We start from the raw sequence: 18,926 nt of genomic DNA, 5'->3' as shown, positions 1-18,926 counted from the left end.
TCTCTTTCAAACAACAGAAGTTTACTCCAAGTTCTTCGCAAATATTCCTATTTCCATTCTAGTTATTACAAAAAATACCAAAGAATTTTTCAGTTTACTGAAGTTTAAAGAATCATAACTTACAAAAAATAAAATAAATAGCTTTTGATCTAAGAGAAGACACTTGGGAGCTATGTTGCTGCCCTTAAAACTAGACAAGAGTCCACATTTCCAGAGTGGTAGATATTTGGATCCACTGAACTCAAACTGCAGTCACTTCGCCATTTTTGTATAAAATAAGACTGTATGGAACTTGAGAAAAATGCAACTTTTCTTTTTTCCTACAAAGTGAAAACCAAACCACTCGAGTTTCTTGGAACTAGACTCCACTGTAAATTAAGCTCTGACAGGACTACTCTGGCTACCCACACATTTTGATGAATAAAAAGGTATATATATTTTTTGGAACAGTAAGAGCACATTCTGCACAAGCATTAAGAATTAATAGCAGCAGCCTCTAGAGACGGTTTCTCTGTTTCCATAGGGCTAACAGTCCTGGATGTGGCAGGGCTTCTGAATTAAATATTAGACAGTGAAATACAATGACAAAGAATACTACAACCAAATTATAAGATAACTGACTCTGAAGCCTTCAGTCAGGTAAATCCTTACTCACAAGGGTACCTCTCCCTCCATTGGCATAAGTGATGCTTTTCACATAAGTAAAAACCACTGAGTGAATAGAAAGCACAGAATTGGATTCTCAGTGTTGCAATCCATTAATTTTTGCATCCAAGCAAGAGTTTTGGTGTTAGGGTGACAGAGATTCCATATCTGCTTAATAAATACTGTTTTGACTGTGTGTTTTTTTCATCAGTGATACATTTCTGCAAACTTGCTGCTATAAAATATAAACACATATGAAAATGTTAACATAATGCATAAAAGCATTAACCACATACAATATGTGCCAAGGCAAGATCTGGCACACAACAGTATTTCACAAGGATTAAAAACGTTGAGCCATATTGCTATTCCAAAAAATATACTGAGTGTCGCCCATGGCAGATGGTTCTGAAAATGGTAAATGTCAACTGAACACACAGGTAGCATTTTACAGAGATTTTTCAAACAAAAGGACCTTCAGATCATAAGTGAATCAAGAGGAAAAGGACTTTTCTTGCTTTCAAAGGACGAAAACATTTTTTAACTGCAGTTTGATAGATCTGAGGCAGAAGATGAAACAGGTCTACGTTTGGTCTTTAGCCGAGTACATTCGCAACTTCTACTTCTTGCAAAGTAAATCTTTAAGGAAAACCAAATTGCATTTATGCTACTTATATTCTTTGTGTTAAACTCAGATTTTTTTCTGGGTCGGAGGTGGAAATGTTTGGTTTGAATAGCAGAACAAAGGAAGTCAGAGCTCTCAAAATCTTCTCAGTGTCTATATTCAGTCAATTTTCACCCCTCTTCCCCACACGTACAAACTATGTTCTTGTATTACACCAAGCCAGAATCTTTGGCCATATTATAGAAAATGCCTTTCTTCTGAAGTAGATTGGCTGGGGAATCACACTCCACAATTTCGCCTTTATCGAGGACTATAACTCTAAAACAGGAAAAGGAAAAAAAATGGTCAAAATACTGATGTATCTGGAATTTTAGCAATCTTAGCAAAGCATCTCAGTGCCACCAGAAAACACCAGAAACTACTTGTAAGAATTTCACAAATGGACGAATTTGTCCCCAATGTCACGAATCCTACTACAGATACACTGATTTTCTTTGTGCTTAGACTGCCTAAGCAAAGCAACAGTGTTACTGTAACAAGAAGGCTGTGAAAGCAAGCACTATCAAGTCATGACACCTAGCATTCAGAGTTGAAATGCTACCTCCAACTCGCTGTTAGAGGACAGAAAAATATTGCTAGGAGCCCCTAGGGCAATCAAACCAAACATGCAGGGGCTTCTACTTGTGAATGGCTGGAGTGCTGAATTAGTACTGAGTGAGTGTTAATAGCAGTGGTGAATCCCTGCAAGTTTGGTGGGGATATAATGCCCATTTCTGCTTTGTCCCTTCAACCGTGTGGCTCTCCAGTCCCATTAGAGCACTCTATTGTAAGGTCCGGAAAGATGGGAGGACCACTTGAGTCAGGTGCTTGTCAAGTTTTGATTCCGACATCCTACTCAGAGAAACAGGGAGCATTATGAGCCTATGTTTCAATTACAAGAACAAGTGCTGCCCTCAGCCACATCTGTGCAAATGCCATGGACAATGGGGTTGCACAACCATCACCAAGGACAGAACTTGACCGTCAGCATGCTTACACTAGGGACACATACAAAGAACCCACGAATTTCAGCTGACAACAGGTCTAGCAAACAGGGCCAGCTTTAGGCCGATTCGGCTGATTCCCCGGAATGGAGCCCCACACGACGCATGCGCAGGGCTGCCCCAGGTGAGCGACACATGTGCAGTGCCACCACCCCAGGTGCGCAGCGCATGCGCTGTCCCACCCCCGGAATCGGGACCTGTGCTTGTTAAAGTCGGCCCTGCTAGCAAATATAATGCAAGTAAGAGATGCCTAGTCAGTGCAAGGCACAGACAATTTTCCTTTGCAACAGTTGCATCACTTTACCTTTCATAGTCCATAATAGTGTTTAGACGATGTGCTATAGTTACAACAGTGCAGTCTTCAAATTGAGTCCTTATTGTTGATTGTATAAGGTCATCAGTTTCAAGATCAACAGCAGCTGTGGCTTCATCTAAAACTAAGATTTTGGACTTTCGAAGCAGAGCCCGCGCGAGGCACACCAGCTGACGCTGTCCAACACTACAAAAATAGAAAAGGTAACTGTAAGAAACTTGTGGCACCTTATAGACTAACAGATTTATTGCAGCATAAGCTTTCGTGGGCAAAGACCCACTTTTTCAGATGCATGTAGATGACATGCATCTGACGAAGTGGGTCTTTGCATAAACAACAAGAAGTCCTGTGGCACCTTATAGACTAACAGATTTATTGGAGCATAAGCTTTCGTGGGCAGATTCAGACTAACATGGCTACCTCTCTGATACTTGTAAGAAACTTGTAATTTGTTTCAAACCCTGACTTGGTTTCCTATACAACCTTTTGCGAATTTAGATGCTGAGAGTTTAGCAAGGTTTAGATATAGAACTAGCTTCAAGTTCTGATACTTCTCTAAAAACTGGTAATGGTAACAAAAGTTTTCAAGTGTTTTCATTGTTAGGAAAATACACATTACCAAAGGGTTTCCATGTAAGTGCACCAGACCATAGCACTGAAATAGTGCAGACTGTGGCAAAGTTCTGTGGAATAGTTCTGTATATGAACTGGTTTGATGGCCAATTTGTAATCCTAAATAAACACCTTCAACTTACTGATTAGCATTGCAGTTCTATTACAAGAGCACTATGAACCCTGCATTTGTTAGGTATAATTCTCCCTCCAAATTATAAGCAACTACAACAGGCTGAGGTTAATCAAAATATAAATCTACTATATTTAACTTACTATTTCTAAATTATGTACTTTTATTTTCATGACTTAAAGCTTAAAAAATTTTAAACACACCCAACTGCCTGGTTTGGCAATTTCACGTTAAAATTTCTCTTCCCAAACACAAGATAATCAAGGTCTTACACAGTGAATTAAAAAAGCAGAGTTTATTTATATAGTTAGGGCTGTTTTGATGTCTGAGATGGATTTTAAAGGTTCATGGGTCATGGATGGCTTGTGTTTGTACAGTATTGAACCTGGATAAATAAAGTGGGAAGAATATACAAAACGTGTTTCTCAGTGTCAAAAGTTTTAGCTCTAACAGCAAATTGTCACTGAAAAAGAAGGCATTTTACTGTACCTTAGATTCTCTCCACCTTCAGAACACTCGTGATTAAGTTTATCAGGAAGAGAGGACACAAAATTTTTCAAGTGAGCCAATTCCAAAGATGTCCAAATTTCTTCATCAGAATATTTCTCAAAAGGGTCAAGATTCATACGCAGAGAACCAGAAAATAATACTGGATCCTAGTCAGAAAATAGCATGCATTCAACACTTCAATATATAAAGAATATGGCAAAATTTCAAGAGAGTTTTCATTTAAATGGTAAAGAAACAGCTTATTTTGTAGGCAACTAAAGAAATATAAACTCTTGAGTTTCTTTTAAATAAAATGACTCATTTTTTGCTTAGAAAATGTGTTTGCAGAAAGAACCTCAGACTAGTTGCAATACCAAACAATTTATAGAACCATCTTCCACTAAGAGGCCAAAACAGCTTTTTCAAATAAAATGGCATGTGAAAACCAAATTCAGCATACATTCCCACAAGATCCAAAGTCTGAACTGGCTGCATCAGTAAATGCACCATGTGTTCCAAAAAACATCCCATGCTTGCAATCAACAGTGGCAGCAGAGCTGGAATCTAATATGGAATGATTCAAAAAGGGCAAAAGCAATACAATTCCCTGACCAAACCTATTACCCAGATCCATCATAGATGAATTGCAAAAAAACCTCCTACATTATATAAACCCAATTCTTTTTTACATTATTATAAATAGGCAGAAAAGCTTGTAAACTTATTGCTACAGAATAGTAACTCATAAACCCAATTGTTTTAAAAACTAAATTCAATGACACTTCACTACCGCGCCCCGAGTAAGGAAGTGACTCAGTCATGCAGAAATAGATAAGCAGACTTCAAGCCCAAAACAATAACCTGATCAGTGGCATAGTCCCCATCTGATTAATGTTGTTTCTCACAGTTCCCAAAGAGAAGTGAACCTCAGAGACCAGACTTTATCTACCAAGTCATAGTGAAAACAGAGTGAAATGTATTGAGTCCTACAGTAAATCTAGTGAGAAATCTTCACTCTGAAATATGCAATCTATATATACTCTCTATTGGTCCAGAAGCACTAGAGGCTTCTAACGGCCTTCATCGCACCAGTTATACTACCTGCTCCTAACTCTACACTTATGCTGAGCAATCTGCAGCATCAGAAACTAAGTGACTACTGAAAATCTATTATGAAGGAGTTTAAACACAACGAGTTCAGAATGTCAGAAGACCATGGATCCTGCTTCTATGGCATCCAACCAATTCAGCCCAGTCTGACTTTTTACATAAAGCCAGCACAGAAATCTGACCCTCCCTCCCCCCGTCAGCTGAAGTCAATGGAAAGAGTCCCACTGACTTCACTGGGTGTTGAATCAGACACTAATAAGGTATATTAACGAGATACGAATCCAGTTCATTAAAGTCTCAATAGCCTTAAGAAATTAATTGTGGTTTTTGTGGGAACTTTGCACCTACCTGAGGAATAATGGTGATCTTGAACCGCAGCTCATGGAGCCCTATTTTTGCAATGTTATTTCCATCAATAATAATCTCTCCCTCTGCAGACTCATTGATTCGAAATAATCCTAGAGTAAGGGAAGATTTTCCAGCTCCTGTTCTTCCAACTATTCCCACCTATTAGAAGATGCACAGAAAGAAGTTACCATTTACTAATTCTGAGAAAAAGGAAAAAGTCAAAGTGCCACCGAAAATGTCCAGAAGTGGCCACAGCTTCAGAAGGTCTTGCAACCCCTACATCTACCCTGTGCCAAGCAGCTGTGTTAAGAAAACGGAGAACTAAGCTGGCATAAGCAACTGACAGCACATATATCCAGAAAGTGAAAATACCCCTCGAACAGCACATCAAAATCTCAATGTCACCTGAAAAGCTTTGGGACTTTCCTGGACAGGGAAATGGAATTGTGGTGAAAATGCTAAGTAGAGAGGCGCTGACAAAGTTCAGATCACACCTGTTCCTGTATTTGTATGTGTTTTGTGGAGCTACAGGTTTGGATCTTGTTTTGCCACCTGAATTTAGGATACAATTGTGCTTATTAACATAATACTCAGTTGTCTGATTAAGAAGTTACAAAAACGTGCCTTTCTTGGATTTGCGCTTGTATGGTTTATACTAATATAAACTGCTGTGCATTTAATACTTAAATAAATTAATATGCTCACTTACATTACAAAAGGATTCAGAAATCAGTAAAATGGGATCTCTGACATTACTTAGGCTCTTCACAGTAAATACAATTTAAACTTCATACATTTGCCATTTCATTTTGCTTGTGTTGAATACAAGAAAAGGCCATCGGTTAAGGCCACACATTCTCCAGTACATTTATTTGTATTTCTGTACTAAAAGAACACTGAGGAAAACTGAGCATGTGTAACCCACAATGTACAGCATGGGTGTCTGTCCCACTCTAGCTGGCAACTGTGGGCTCTTGTTGTCTTATAAAGACCAGCCACTAAAGGACTTATTGTTTTAGCTCCAATAGAACCTCATCCATCCATTTTCTTCATATAGTGCATGGTCAACCTGTGGAACTCCTTGCAAGAGGTGGTTGTGAAGATGAAGACTAACAGGGTTCAAGAAAGAACTAGATAAATTCATGGAGGATAGGTCCATCAATGGCTATTAGCCAGGATGGATAGGAATGGTGTCAGAGGCTGGAAATGGGTGGCGGGAGAGGGATTGCTTGATGATTCCCTGTTCTGTTCGCTCCCCCTGAGGCATCTGGCATTGGCCATTGTCCGAAGACAGGATACAATCTTCAAAACTGTCATAACTGAGAAAATGGTTCAGTCTTTCTTTAATAGGATAACGAGTCTTGTGGATAAGGGAGAAGCGGTGGATGTGGTATACCTAGACTTTAGTAAGGCGTTTGATTCGGTCTCGCATGATATTCTTATCAATAAACTAAGTAAATACAACTTAGATAGGGCTACTATGAGGTGGGTGCATATCTGGCTGGATAACCATACTCAAGAGTAGTTATTAATAGTTCACAATCCTGCTGGAAAGGCATAACAAGTAGGGTTCCGCAGGGGTCTGTTTTGGGACCAGCTCTGTTCAATATCTTCATCAACGATTTAGATATTGGTATAGAAAGTACGCTTATTAAGTTTGCAGATACCAAGCTGGGAGGGGTTGCGACTAATCTGGAGGATAGGGTCATAACTCAAAGTGACCTGGACAAATTGGAGAAATGGTCTGAGGTAAACAGGATGAAGTTTAATAAAGACAAATGCAAAGTGCTCCACTTAGGAAGGAACAATCAGTTTCATACATACAGAATGGGAAGCGACTATCTGGGAAGGAGTACGGTAGAAAGGGATCTAGGGGTTATAGTGGACCACAAGTTGAATGAGAGTCAGCAGTGTGATGCCATTACAAAGAAAGCAAACATGATTCTGGGATGCACAAACAGGTGTGTTGTGAGCAAGACACGAGAAGTCATTCTTCCGCTCTACTCTGCACTGGTTAGGCCTCAGTTGGAGTATTGTGTTCAGTTCTGGGCACCGCATTTCAAGAAAGATGTGAAGAAATTGGAGAGGGTCCAGAGAAGAGCAACGAGAATGATTAAGGGTCTAGAGAACATGACCTATGAGGGAAGGCTGAAGGAATTAGGTTTGTTTAGTTTATAAAATAGAAGATTGAGGGGGGACTGATAGCAGTTTTCAGGTATCTAAAAGGGTGTCATAAGGAGGAGGGAGAAAACTTGTTCATTTTGGCCTTTGGGGATAGAACAAGAAGCAATGGGCTTAAACTACAGCAAGGAAGGTTTAGGCTGGACATTAGAAAAAAGTTCCTAACTGTCAGACACTGGAATAAATTGCCTAGGGAGATTGGGGAATCTCCATCTGTGGAGATATTTAAGAGTAGGTTAGATAAATGTCTATCAGGGATGGTCTAGACAGTATTTGGTCCTGCCATGAGGGCAGGGGACTGGACTCGATGACCTCTCGAGGTCCCTTCCATCCTAGTATTCTATGATTCTATGGTTCTAAGATGAGCCAGACATATTGGACAAACCTGAAATAAGATGGCTTCTCAATAAATCTTTACAGGAAAGAGATAGAAGAGAGAATTGTGGAGTAGTGTTCTGTGTTGGCACAGCTAAATCAATGCTTAAGGTTTGAAAACTAAAAGGCAGTGTTATTGGAAACCAAATTGATTATAGCCCTTTTTTGTTAAAACAGTGAATAATAAGAGTTTATTGGGATAAAGAAAAAAATACATTTGATGGAATTCCCATTTAACTTTAGGGTTTTTTTGTTCTTTTTTTAAATGGACAAATTTTAACAAACTCCTTTTTGAAAGAAATCTGAAATAAAAAAATTAACTTCATGAAAAAAATATGAAAAATACAATCATTTCAATAAAGCATGTACATTTTCCTTTTATTTTCCAAAAAAAGACATTTAATTGAGTTAAGGACGCAACTCTCAGCATTCTGCTAGTAGTTTATAAAGTGGAGTGCGGGTATATAAGCAATAAGCCATAGTACTTACCTTCTCTCCTCCGTTTATGGTCACATTTATGTTTTTCAGAACTAAATCCAAGTCCTCCCGGTAACGTAAGCCATAACCTTTGAACTCTACTTTGCCTTCATGGGGCCAGTTGTCTGGTGGAGCAGTTTGTTCAATACGCCACGGAGCCTGAAAGAACAAATTGCCCACACATTCAGATAGATTGTCATTAACAGATGATCTATTACCCTTCTAGACTGAGCAAACTAAAGAAACAGTTCCACTATGGGTTGAATAAGGAAAAAGAGGATAAGTCTAGTTTTCAAAAAGGGCTGTACTTGAAAAACACACAGGGACAAATTCAACTACATTAAAGATATTGAAGTTACAGGTTATAGTCAAGGGCAAGAACTGACTCAAAGGTTATGAAAAATCTATGTCCTGAGTAAAACAAACTTCACCTCCCAGGATAAGTCTCTCTACAGTTGCTGATGTGAAAATAACAAAACCAGAAAATATTATGACAAACTGGTCCTGCAACAGTTACACTCTGCTCTGCCAACCCAAAGAGCCTAAACAGAAGCTAGAAAAAAAGCTTGTCTGAGACAACAAACATTGAATACTTTGTGTGGGGGTAACAAACGAGTTTTGATTTGGACTTCAGTGGGCGTGCAAAAAGAGCAGGGTTTTTTATCCTAATCAGCAGTTTTATTAAAGCAGAGATCCCAGTGAGTTTGTTACTAGAGCCAATTAAACATTTTTTAAAAAAATCAGGAAATTTAAAGTTTTAGAGGAACCACAAGAAGAAAGGAGTGAGGAGAAACCCTCTAGTTTGTATCCCCACCCCGCAAATAACTCAGACTGGCCTGGGTGCTGGGTTTCGATTTGAGTGTTTGGCTTCCTATGAACACAATGCTGAACATAAATGTGTGTGGAGGAAGGAGGTTAAGAAGAGAAACACACATGAACGAAAGAAGTTTACATAAGTCATTATCAGACCAAAAATTAATTTTGCATAATTTAGTATGGACTAGACAACAGACAAAGCTTTCCATAAATTAAGTGCAAATAATGAAAAAATGGAAAAAAAAAAAGATACAAATGCTAGAAGTGAAGAAAGAAATGCAAAGTTAACATTCTGCCAGTAAGGGGCAGTCACAGCATTAACTAAGAAAAAAAAAAAAAAAAATCGAGCTTTACAAAGCAAATTCCAAACATGAGGATCTCCAGACTCCCTTGTAAGAAACATCTTAGAGCAGATGTGGGCATTCATTTTTGATGGGGGACCCTTCCAAGAATTTGGGAAGTAGTCAAGTGCCGCACTCTTCCATGATATTAATGGAGGAGATGTGGGGTCTGGAATGGAGGTTGGTTGCAGAAGTGAGCTTGCGGTAAGGTATTGGGGTGCAGGAGAAGGTAGGGTCTGGGAAGGAGTTTGGGTGAGGGAGACCATGGTGGCCTGAGGATCGGAGGGCAGGGGTTTGGGCTGTGACCTAGAATAGGAGGGGCTTGTGAGCCAGGGCAGGAGATTGGGGTGCAGAGTCTGGGAGGGGGTATGTATGCAGGAGGTGGGACAGAGGGTTTGGGTTAAGATAGGGGGCAGAGGGAGATAATGAGGTGGCAGAGTAAGGATGTTAACTAGCGATTAATTTACTAGTCAAGCAGTCGATGGAGTTTCCATCAACTACTCAACTATTCGATAGGCACTTCCGTGTTCTGCCTTTGAAATGTACAAGAGCCCCAAAGGGGGCACTTGTGCATTTTAAAGTTGGAACGCTGCGTGGAGCCCAGGGCCACTGGAAAGTCCCACTGACTCTGGGCTCCACACAAGTGCATTTCAAAGTGGAAGCGCAAGAGCCTCACCGGGGGCTCTTCTGCATTTTAAAGCAGAAGTGCCCATGTGAAGCCCAGTGTCAGCTGGGGAGTCTCCAGCTGATCCCGGGCTCCAAGCAGCACTGCTGCTTTGAAATGCCGCACGGAGCCCAGTGTCCTAGACTCCACCAGGCATTTCAAAGTGGCTTGCAGCCTGGGATCAGTAGGGGGCTCCCCACCTGACCCCGGGCTCAGTCCAGTGCTGCTGCTTTGAAATGCTGTGGTGGTGTTTCAAAGGGGCAACGCCACACAGCTGACCCCGGGATCCACACAGCACTACCGCTTTGAAACATCGTGGTAGCATTTCAAAGGGACAGCACCGCCTAGAGCCTGGGATCAGCTGTGTGGCCCTGCCCCTTTGAAACGCCACAGCTCTGTGCGGCGCTGCCTCTTTGAAGTACCCCCCTCTTGCTGGCTCTATCTGATAGAGGCAGCAAGGTGGGGGGGGGGGAGAAGAGGGGAGGAAGAGAGCGACTAGTTGACTATCCTACTGGATAGTCGACTAGTCCTTAACATCCACATGCCAAAGGCCAGCTCTGGATGGGCGACTTACCTGGGCAACTTCCAGACAGCAGCCCAGCAGGTTTCTCAGGTTTTTGCGTCTGAATTTCTGCAAGCCTGAGGGGAGAAAGGGAGGGGTGCTTTGCGCGCCACCTATTTTTCAAACAGGCAGCTCTCATTGGCCAGAATCCAGACAATGGGATTTTGCTGGTGGCAGCAACTGCACGCAAAGCACCCTTCTCCCCCAGGCTCACAGCTGTTCAAAGACAAACAGGACACCACAACCACCTTCCAGAGTGGTATGAGGATTGGGGCGGGGCAACGCAAGGAGCCTGCTTGAGAGCCCTCACTGCATCCACAGGCCAGATCCAGTGTCTTGGCAGGCTGCCATATTTTGCCAGCCCTGTCTTAGAGGAAGTTCTTCTAGTCAGGAACCAATACCATAGTCTAGCCAACTAAGAACAGCACCGATTTGAAAGAAACTCCCCCCTCCTGTTGGCCTCCGTCGGTCAGTTGACCATGGATGACGTATCCTAGTTCTCGTCTTGGTTCGTGTCGAATTGTCTGGGACAGCGTCGGGGACAGCGTCGTTGGTGGCTGAAAAGGCCAATCCGGGACAGGCATTCTTTGCCGCAGAAGTCGCAGCTATAGGTGGTTCCCTGGCTGTTGTTGTTGCGTAACTTCCTGCGGGCTCGCTTTTCTTCTGATGCACGCATCATGTTCGTTTCGCCTGACTTGAGCTGTGTGGTCAGGGTGCCCCTCCACTTTGGGCGGTCTGCTGCGAGGTCTTCCCAGGACTGCGTGTTTATGTCGATGGCTTTCATGTCCCTCTTCACGACATCTTTAAATCGCAGGTTCGGGCGCCCTGTGGTTCTCTTCCCAGATGCCAGTTCCCCGTAGAGGATGTCCTTTGGGATCCTCCCATCCTCCATGCGGCGTACATGGCCAAGCCAACGCAGGCGACGTTGTCGGAGCATGGTGTACATGCTGGGGAGGCCGGCTCGAGTCAGAACTTCGAAGTTGGAGACTTTGTCTTGCCAGGTAATACCCAGGATGCGGCGCAGACCTCGTAGATGGAAGGCGTTCAGTCTCCGCTCTTGTCTCGCGTATGTGGTCCATGTCTCGCTCCCGTACAGCAGGGTGCTGATGACGCAGGCGTTGTACACTGCCATCTTTGTTGCGGTTGTCAGCCTGGGGTTGGTCCACACTCGGGTTGTCAGGCGGGCTAAAGTAGAGGCTGCCTTCCCGATCCTCTTGTCGAGCTCAGCGTCAAGGGAGAGATTATCGGTGATGGTGGAGCCCAAGTACGTGAACTGGTGGACGACGTCAAGCTGGTAGTCGTCTACTGTGATGGCTGGTGGAGTGACAGTGTCCTGGCTTAGGACGTTTGTTTTTTTCAAACTGATAGTCAGCCCAAAGTCTTTGCAGGCCATGGAAAAACGGCTCATCAGCGACTGTAGTTCTTCCTGGGTGTGTGTGACGACTGCTGCGTCGTCGGCAAATATCATGTCCCTGATCAGCGTCTCGCGTATCTTCGTCTTGGCTTTGAGGCGAGAGAGATTGAATAGCTTGCCGTCCGATCTGGTGCGGAGGTAGATTCCTTCCGTTGCTGAGCCGAAGGCATGCTTAAGGAGCAGGGCAAAGAAGATCCCAAACAATGTGGGGGCAAGAACGCAGCCTTGCTTGACGCCGCTGCTGATGCTGAAAGGCTCGGAGCAACTGCCATTAAACTGCACTGTTCCCTTCATGTCTGTGTGGAAGGATTCAATCAAACTCTGCAGTTTTGGTGGGCAGCCGATCTTGTGAAGGATTTTGAAGAGTCCGTCTCTGCTGACCAGGTCAAAGGCTTTGGTGAGATCAATGAAGGAGACGTACAGGGGCATCTGCTGTTCTCTACACTTCTCCTGGAGTTGTCGTAGGGAGAAAATCATGTCTACGGTTGACCGTTCTGCGCGGAAACCACACTGTGACTCCGGGTAGACACGTTCAGCCAGCTTCTGCAGTCGGGTCAAGATGACCTTAGCAAATACTTTGCCTACGATGCTAAGAAGGGAGATGCCTCTGTAGTTGTTGCAATCACTTCTCTCGCCCTTATTCTTGTAGAGGGTGACGATCTTAGCATCCCGCATATCCTGCGGTACGGCTCCTTCTTTCCAGCACTGACAGAGCACTTTGTGAAGAGGGTGCAGTAGGGAACACTTGCACTGTTTCAGCAGGTCTGGAGGAATCCCGTCGCTGCCGGGGGCTTTTCTTGAGGCCAGTTTATCAACAGCCTTGCTGAGCTCTTCTACTGTTGGCTCTGCATCAAGTTCTTCCATTATTGGCAGGCATTCAATGGCATCTAATGCTGCGGAGGTCACCGTATTCCGTCTGGAGTAGAGGTCAGAGTAGTGTTCCACCCATCTCCCCAACTGTTGTTGCTTGTCGGAGATTATTTCTCCAGTAGATGACTTGAGGGGTGCTGTTTTGCTCTTGGTAGGGCCCAGCGCTTTCTTGATGCCGTCGTACATGCCTCTTGTGTTCCCTGATATGGCTGCTTTCTGGATGTCGTTGCTGAGCTGCTGCCAATATTCGTTCGCACAGTGTCTGGCAACCTGTTGAGCCTTGCTCCTAGTAGCCCTGAGAATTTGTAGGTTCCTCTGGCTTGGTGACCGCTTGTATTCTGCCAGGGCGGCGCGCTTGGCTTCTATGACTGGAATCATCACAGAGGACTTTGCTTCAAACCAGTCGTGCGTCTTTGTGGTCCTCTTTCCAAAGGTTGCCAGGGCAGTGCAGTGCATTATGTTCCGCAGTGTTTCCCACTTTCCCATGGCAGAGTCTCCTGTCTGTGTGGCGTCAAGTTCCTTCTCAAGCGCTTCTGCGAATTTCTGCGTCAGGTCAGGCTGCGACATCTTGCTGACGTCGATGCGAGGATTTCCTTGTTTCCTTGAACGATAAAACCTCTTCGGGTTCAGCCTGATCTTGCAGCACACTAAGGAGTGGTCTGTGTCGCAGTCAGCGCTATGATAAGAGCGTACGTGCAGGACGCAATTGATAGCTGAGCGGCGAACTAATATAAGGTCCAACTGGTGCCAGTGTTTCGAGCGCGGATGTCGCCAGGAGACCTTATGCTGGGGCTTGGTCTGAAAGTATGAGTTGGTGATGCACAGGTTGTAGAAAGCGCAGAGCTCGAGCAGGCGTTGGCCGTTCTCGTTCATTTTGCCGACGCCAAATTTTCCGAGGCACGAAGGCCATGAGTCATTGTCCGCACCTACTCTGGCATTGAAGTCACCCAGAAGGATGAGTTGTTCCTTGTCGGGGATGCTGTTGATGACAGATGTTAGGTTCTCATAGAACCGGTCTTTAGTTTCCAATGTTGCGTTCAGAGTTGGGGCGTATACGCTGACGAGGGTGATAGGGCCCGTGGTGGTGTTGAGACGAAGGGTGAGGAGTCGTTCTGAGCCATTACTGCCTGGTTCTACCATACTCAGTAGGCTATTTTTCACCGCGAAAGCTACGCCATGCTGTCTGGGCTCGTCTGGGGCCTTTCCCATATTTTGCCAGCCCTGTCTTAGAGGAAGTTCTTCTAGTCAGGAACCAATACCATAGTCTAGCCAACTAAGAACAGCACCGATTTGAAAGAAACTCCCCCCTCCTATCGCATTACAAAGACAATAGCCATACAATGCAAGCCTGCAGCATTGGCTAATAGCAGGGAAGACCTTTTGACATAAAATTATAGGTGCTCTCAGGGGAGAAGTTCCAAAACCTACTAGCCACAATGTACCTCTTTCTCCATTTCTGAGTATTCTTTGACTCTTTCCACAGCGACAATGTTGGTCTCCAACTCAGATGACATGCGAACCAGCCAGTTTAAATACGTTGTAACCTGCAAAAAGAATTGCTCAATGTAGAATTTACAATGCAAATGGACATTAACATACAGAACATTTAGCATGCAACACTAAGCTGAAAACTCAAAGTGCCATCTGCTCATTAAATGCATAAACACACACAACGGGCTTTACCTGGGATAAAATGAGAAAAAAAACTCAGCCTCCTTCTATAATTGTGTGTGATCCTAAACCAGCTCCCCATTTGTCCTACTAGAGTCAGGGTCCATCATAATTTCATTTAATTGGTTCAAAAGGTTTCTCCTTACAGTCCCTCCCACATAGGAAAGCCCTTTATAGCCACACCTCAATCTCTTTTCAAATCTTATCTGTAAATATTTTCACCATTGCATGCTTCATAAATTACATACTCTCTCCGGGACTTGTTTCATAAAGAATTCGGGAATTCAATTTGTACGTGACTACAGAAGGCATATCAATTCTCAACTCTAATTCTATTACAAATTTATATCCTGATACTGGGATTAGGGAAGTAAAATCCTGTTTAATTAGTTAACCAATTAAACGTTAAATTTAACCAGTTAACTGATTAAATAGAGTGGTGGAGGGGGTGGGAGGGGCTGTTAAGGGTGATGCTGACTGGGTAACCCATTAAGATCCGTAACTGGGATGTGGTCTTAAAGTGCAGAAAGATTTCCTGAAGCATATACCTGTAGTGAATAGGACACTGAGAGTCCAACTAATCCAGGGCTGAGGCTTTTGCGAGCAATCACTGCAAACAGCGCCGCAAAGAGGACTATACAGTTCCCCACATATTCCAGCCGGACCGCCAGCCACCTGCAAGATACAAACAAGGGATTCGATTTTCCAGAAATAGGTCACTAAACAAACAAAAAAACTCAGGGTGAAAATGCTTCAATTCACTTTGTTTTTTTGAATATAGGATTATACTGAGTCATTTACAACTACTCTTCTCCATCTTTGCCAATGACATGGGAACTGGCACATTTGGATCATGTCCAGAAGCATGGGTTGTGGAAGCACATGAAACTAATAAGGGCAGAAATGCTTGTTTTAGCCTTGAGCAGGATGGGTCTTGGGTACCCAGTGCAGCCGCAGTTAAGCAAAATGAACAGAAAGGGAAGGAGGGGCTCCTGCAGGTGCTGATCTCGCCCTGCCTATGCATCCCAAGCACTCATTTAGCAAAGGCCTGGGAAACACGAGCTCAGCAGTCCCATTCTAAATTAAAATCAAAATCTTTCTAAATACATGCTTCAGTAAGCAAAAACCGCTGCCTCTGGCAGCGAAGCAGTGCGTTAGGCCCCAGACCTGCTGTCCTTGTCCTGGCAACAATTCCTCTGAAATCAATGGATTGTACTTGACTGCAGAACCTCACCTCACTATGCGACCGCTCTCGGCGTGCTGATCCAGCCCTCGCACCCGCCTACCTGTTTGCAACAATGCTGGGATAGTACGCTTTCTGATTCTCATCCACCTTCAAGTCACTCTGCTGGATGAAACGCTTCTGCTCCTCAAAGGCTCGAATGACACTGACACCAAGGAGAGTCTCATTGAAGTGAGAATACACTGGGGAGCGGCTGACCGATTCCAGGCGTTTCAGCTGGCGAGAGGTGGCCACATAAAATATCTGGAAATCACATAGAGGAGAACACTAGGAGTCTAAAGAGAAGACACAGCCTGGACACAACTGCAGTCCCTATTAAGTACAGGGAGTCAAGGGAGCCAACTCTCACCCAGACTTCTACTCTGGATAGAAGTTCTACCCATCATTTAGAGAAATCCTATTTGCTTCTATGAAAATTCACTTATTCATGGATTTTAAAACCAGGAGAGAGAATATGATCATCTAGCCTGACTGTGTTTGTAAGAAGCACGGTAAACACAGCATCGTGGGGATCGGTCACCACCAAATGGCCCCAGATCACATCAGAAAGACATATTTTTCCCCTCAAATGCTGGTCTCACAACTCACTCTGGGATCTGAGAGCCAAGCTGAGTTCACTTTGGATCAGGTACCACCACCAGGAAAAAAAGATTGCTCGACTGGAACTTGGTGAACAAAACCACCGTGCCAAAAGGGAAGCCAATTCCCTTTTCCAAGGCTGTATTGGCTCAGCAGGGATCACAGGAGCAAAGCAGTGATGTCTTTTTGGCCACTGAAGTAAGCAGGCATGACAATACACACAGGGAGCCCGACTAGAGATAAAGAGTTGCTGTCAATCCTATTCTCTCCCTGTTTTAGGCTTACTTTTCTGACCATACCTCCACTTCATACATCTGTGCCTCTAAGCAGCACGCTGTTTGAATTACACTGGAAAACTCCTACTAGAGCTCTGAATGCGAAATACCCTACATACTGCACCTTAGATTCCTACGATTTTCTTTAAGACCAGTTATATTAAAACATTCCTTTTATCTTCTGGGTAGTCGGTACAATAAAATGATCCCTAATAGCAAAATTATTCATGGTTTGACACAGAGTCCTATTCAGAATGGCCAAGTAGAGCATGCTCAGCTACTTCATACGGTGCCCATAAATGGTCAGTCAAACATGGACTCAAGTCACAATCATATCAAATCTAAAACCCAAGTAACCAAAGGAGAGGAGAGGTAAACGCTGGAGTGAACTCAATGGCTGACGTTCCCTACCTGCACAAAGACGTAGACAAATCCCAGCGGTGGAATGACAATGGCAGCTATTGGTGTAGCCATGAGAATGATGATGCAGGCCCCAATGACGTTAAACATGGAGCCCATGAACATTTTGATTATCTGAGGAATCATTGAGTCTATAGTGTCAATTTCTTTAGAGAACCGGTTCACTAAGTTCCCACTGGGTGTTCGTTCAAAAAAACTCATTGGAGACCTAAGGACACTGTGAAGCAGGTCAACATGTAGGTGTCGCGAGGCAAATATCCCCCCTATTGACACAGCCATCGAGTAGCCAAACACAGCAATACCTGAAAAAGAAAACCAAGTTAACTTTCTTCCCCTCCCTGGGCAGGAACGTTTTACCTAATTATGCTTATTCTGTGTTTTAATAATAAATTAAATCTAAACCATAGAAAATTTAGTCAACACAATTTAAGTCACTGACGGCGGCAAGTGGCATCCTCGGGACGTGGCCAAACCCAAATTAAGGAGTTTGCTAGACATGGGGAGGTTAATTCTGGCACCTCTGGTGCTGGTGCCTCAGCTCTCCCTGGGAGCCGACAGCCTCCCTGCTACTGAAGTAGTTCCACTGGTCGTCCTCCCCCCCAGCTGCTAGACCGGCTCGACTCCCAGCCCCTCAGCCACTGGCCCCTCAGGTGCTGGCCTAGCTCTGCTCCCAGCTCCTCGGACACACGAGTCACTGATCATTCTAACATTCGGCTTAATATTTTGAACCAGTCAGTTTTAAAATAACTTAATAGATAATTCCAGGCAAACCTTGAGAAATTCCCAGTGCTCCATATACTCCTAGCCGGACATGGGTGCGCTGCTGAGTCCCATTAATAACGGGATCATCTGTCCATAAACTTAACCAGTAGTTGGAAGCCAGGGAGGCTACATGGTTACACAAAAAAAGGAAGATGCTCAGGAAAGAGATAAAGAGTCCAATGGCTTTCATATATTCCCAATACACTGTCACTTTTACCTAAAGATGTAAGAGGAAAAAAAGTCACTTTACACAGGAAGTATCAGGACTAAAACACTCATATTTAAACACCACCAACAGACTGGTGAAATCAACATACTTGTTACAGAGTTTACATCTTTATGGTGGGTCACAAAATACCTACTGGTCCTGTGCCAGAAAGCCAACGTCTGGCAACACCTGCACCATATTCTACCAGAATGCCTTGCAAAGGTTAGTTCTGAGACCCTCACCTGCCCTGGGATGTTGGCAGGCACTGCCACTTTTACATGCATTCAGAAAGCGAGACACTGATTAAGTGACTTTCATTAGGCACTTACCCTGAAAGTGCTTAATCAGTGAATGTCTATGAACTAGGGGGCTAGTGAACTAGGGAGGCTAATGTAGGCTTTCGAAGTTGCAAATGAAGCCCGGGATTTAAATATCCCAGGCTTTATTTGCACCTTACCATCCAGGAGCCATTTTTAAATCCCCTTCGTCTGAACTAACTGCTCGCGGCTACACGTGGCAGTCAAACGTTAACTCGAACTAAGTCCTTAGTTCGAGTTAACCGTTACACCTCGTGCAGCTACTAAATCCCGGTGTTAATTTGGATGATGGGGGGGAGGGGAGAGGAAAATAGCTCTGCACGTGGCTGTCCCCCCTCTCCTCACTGGGCCAGAGCTGTGCAGAGGCAAGGGGAAGCGCCAATGCTCTAGTCACGTGCTGCCCTCACCTGCAGGCACTGCCTCCGCAGGTCCC

General features: G+C 43.9%; 1 protein-coding gene across 2 annotated transcripts in view; it reads right to left on the bottom strand.

The window, feature by feature from the left end:
- The window catches only part of ABCC1 (ATP binding cassette subfamily C member 1 (ABCC1 blood group)), a 103,135-nt gene continuing 84,209 nt past the window's right edge, over positions 1-18,926 (bottom strand). For both annotated transcript variants that reach the window (XM_006119586.5, XM_006119587.5), the window contains 10 exons: positions 17,978-18,185; positions 17,198-17,508; positions 15,976-16,175; positions 15,238-15,364; positions 14,461-14,562; positions 8,364-8,510; positions 5,319-5,477; positions 3,861-4,027; positions 2,618-2,812; positions 1-1,588 (listed from right to left, as the gene is read on the bottom strand). In XM_006119586.5, coding sequence (XP_006119648.3) covers positions 1,480-1,588; positions 2,618-2,812; positions 3,861-4,027; positions 5,319-5,477; positions 8,364-8,510; positions 14,461-14,562; positions 15,238-15,364; positions 15,976-16,175; positions 17,198-17,508; positions 17,978-18,185 — 1,725 coding nt within the window. In that variant the 3' untranslated portion in view covers positions 1-1,479. The remainder of the gene's footprint in view (positions 1,589-2,617; positions 2,813-3,860; positions 4,028-5,318; positions 5,478-8,363; positions 8,511-14,460; positions 14,563-15,237; positions 15,365-15,975; positions 16,176-17,197; positions 17,509-17,977; positions 18,186-18,926) is intronic.

This window comes from Pelodiscus sinensis, chromosome 15, assembly GCF_052426305.1.
Source record: "Pelodiscus sinensis isolate ZL-2025 chromosome 15, ASM5242630v1, whole genome shotgun sequence".
Classification (NCBI taxonomy): Eukaryota; Metazoa; Chordata; order Testudines; family Trionychidae; genus Pelodiscus; species Pelodiscus sinensis.
Note: the sequence above shows the minus strand (reverse complement) of the source record. Positions and strands in the feature narration are given on the sequence as shown.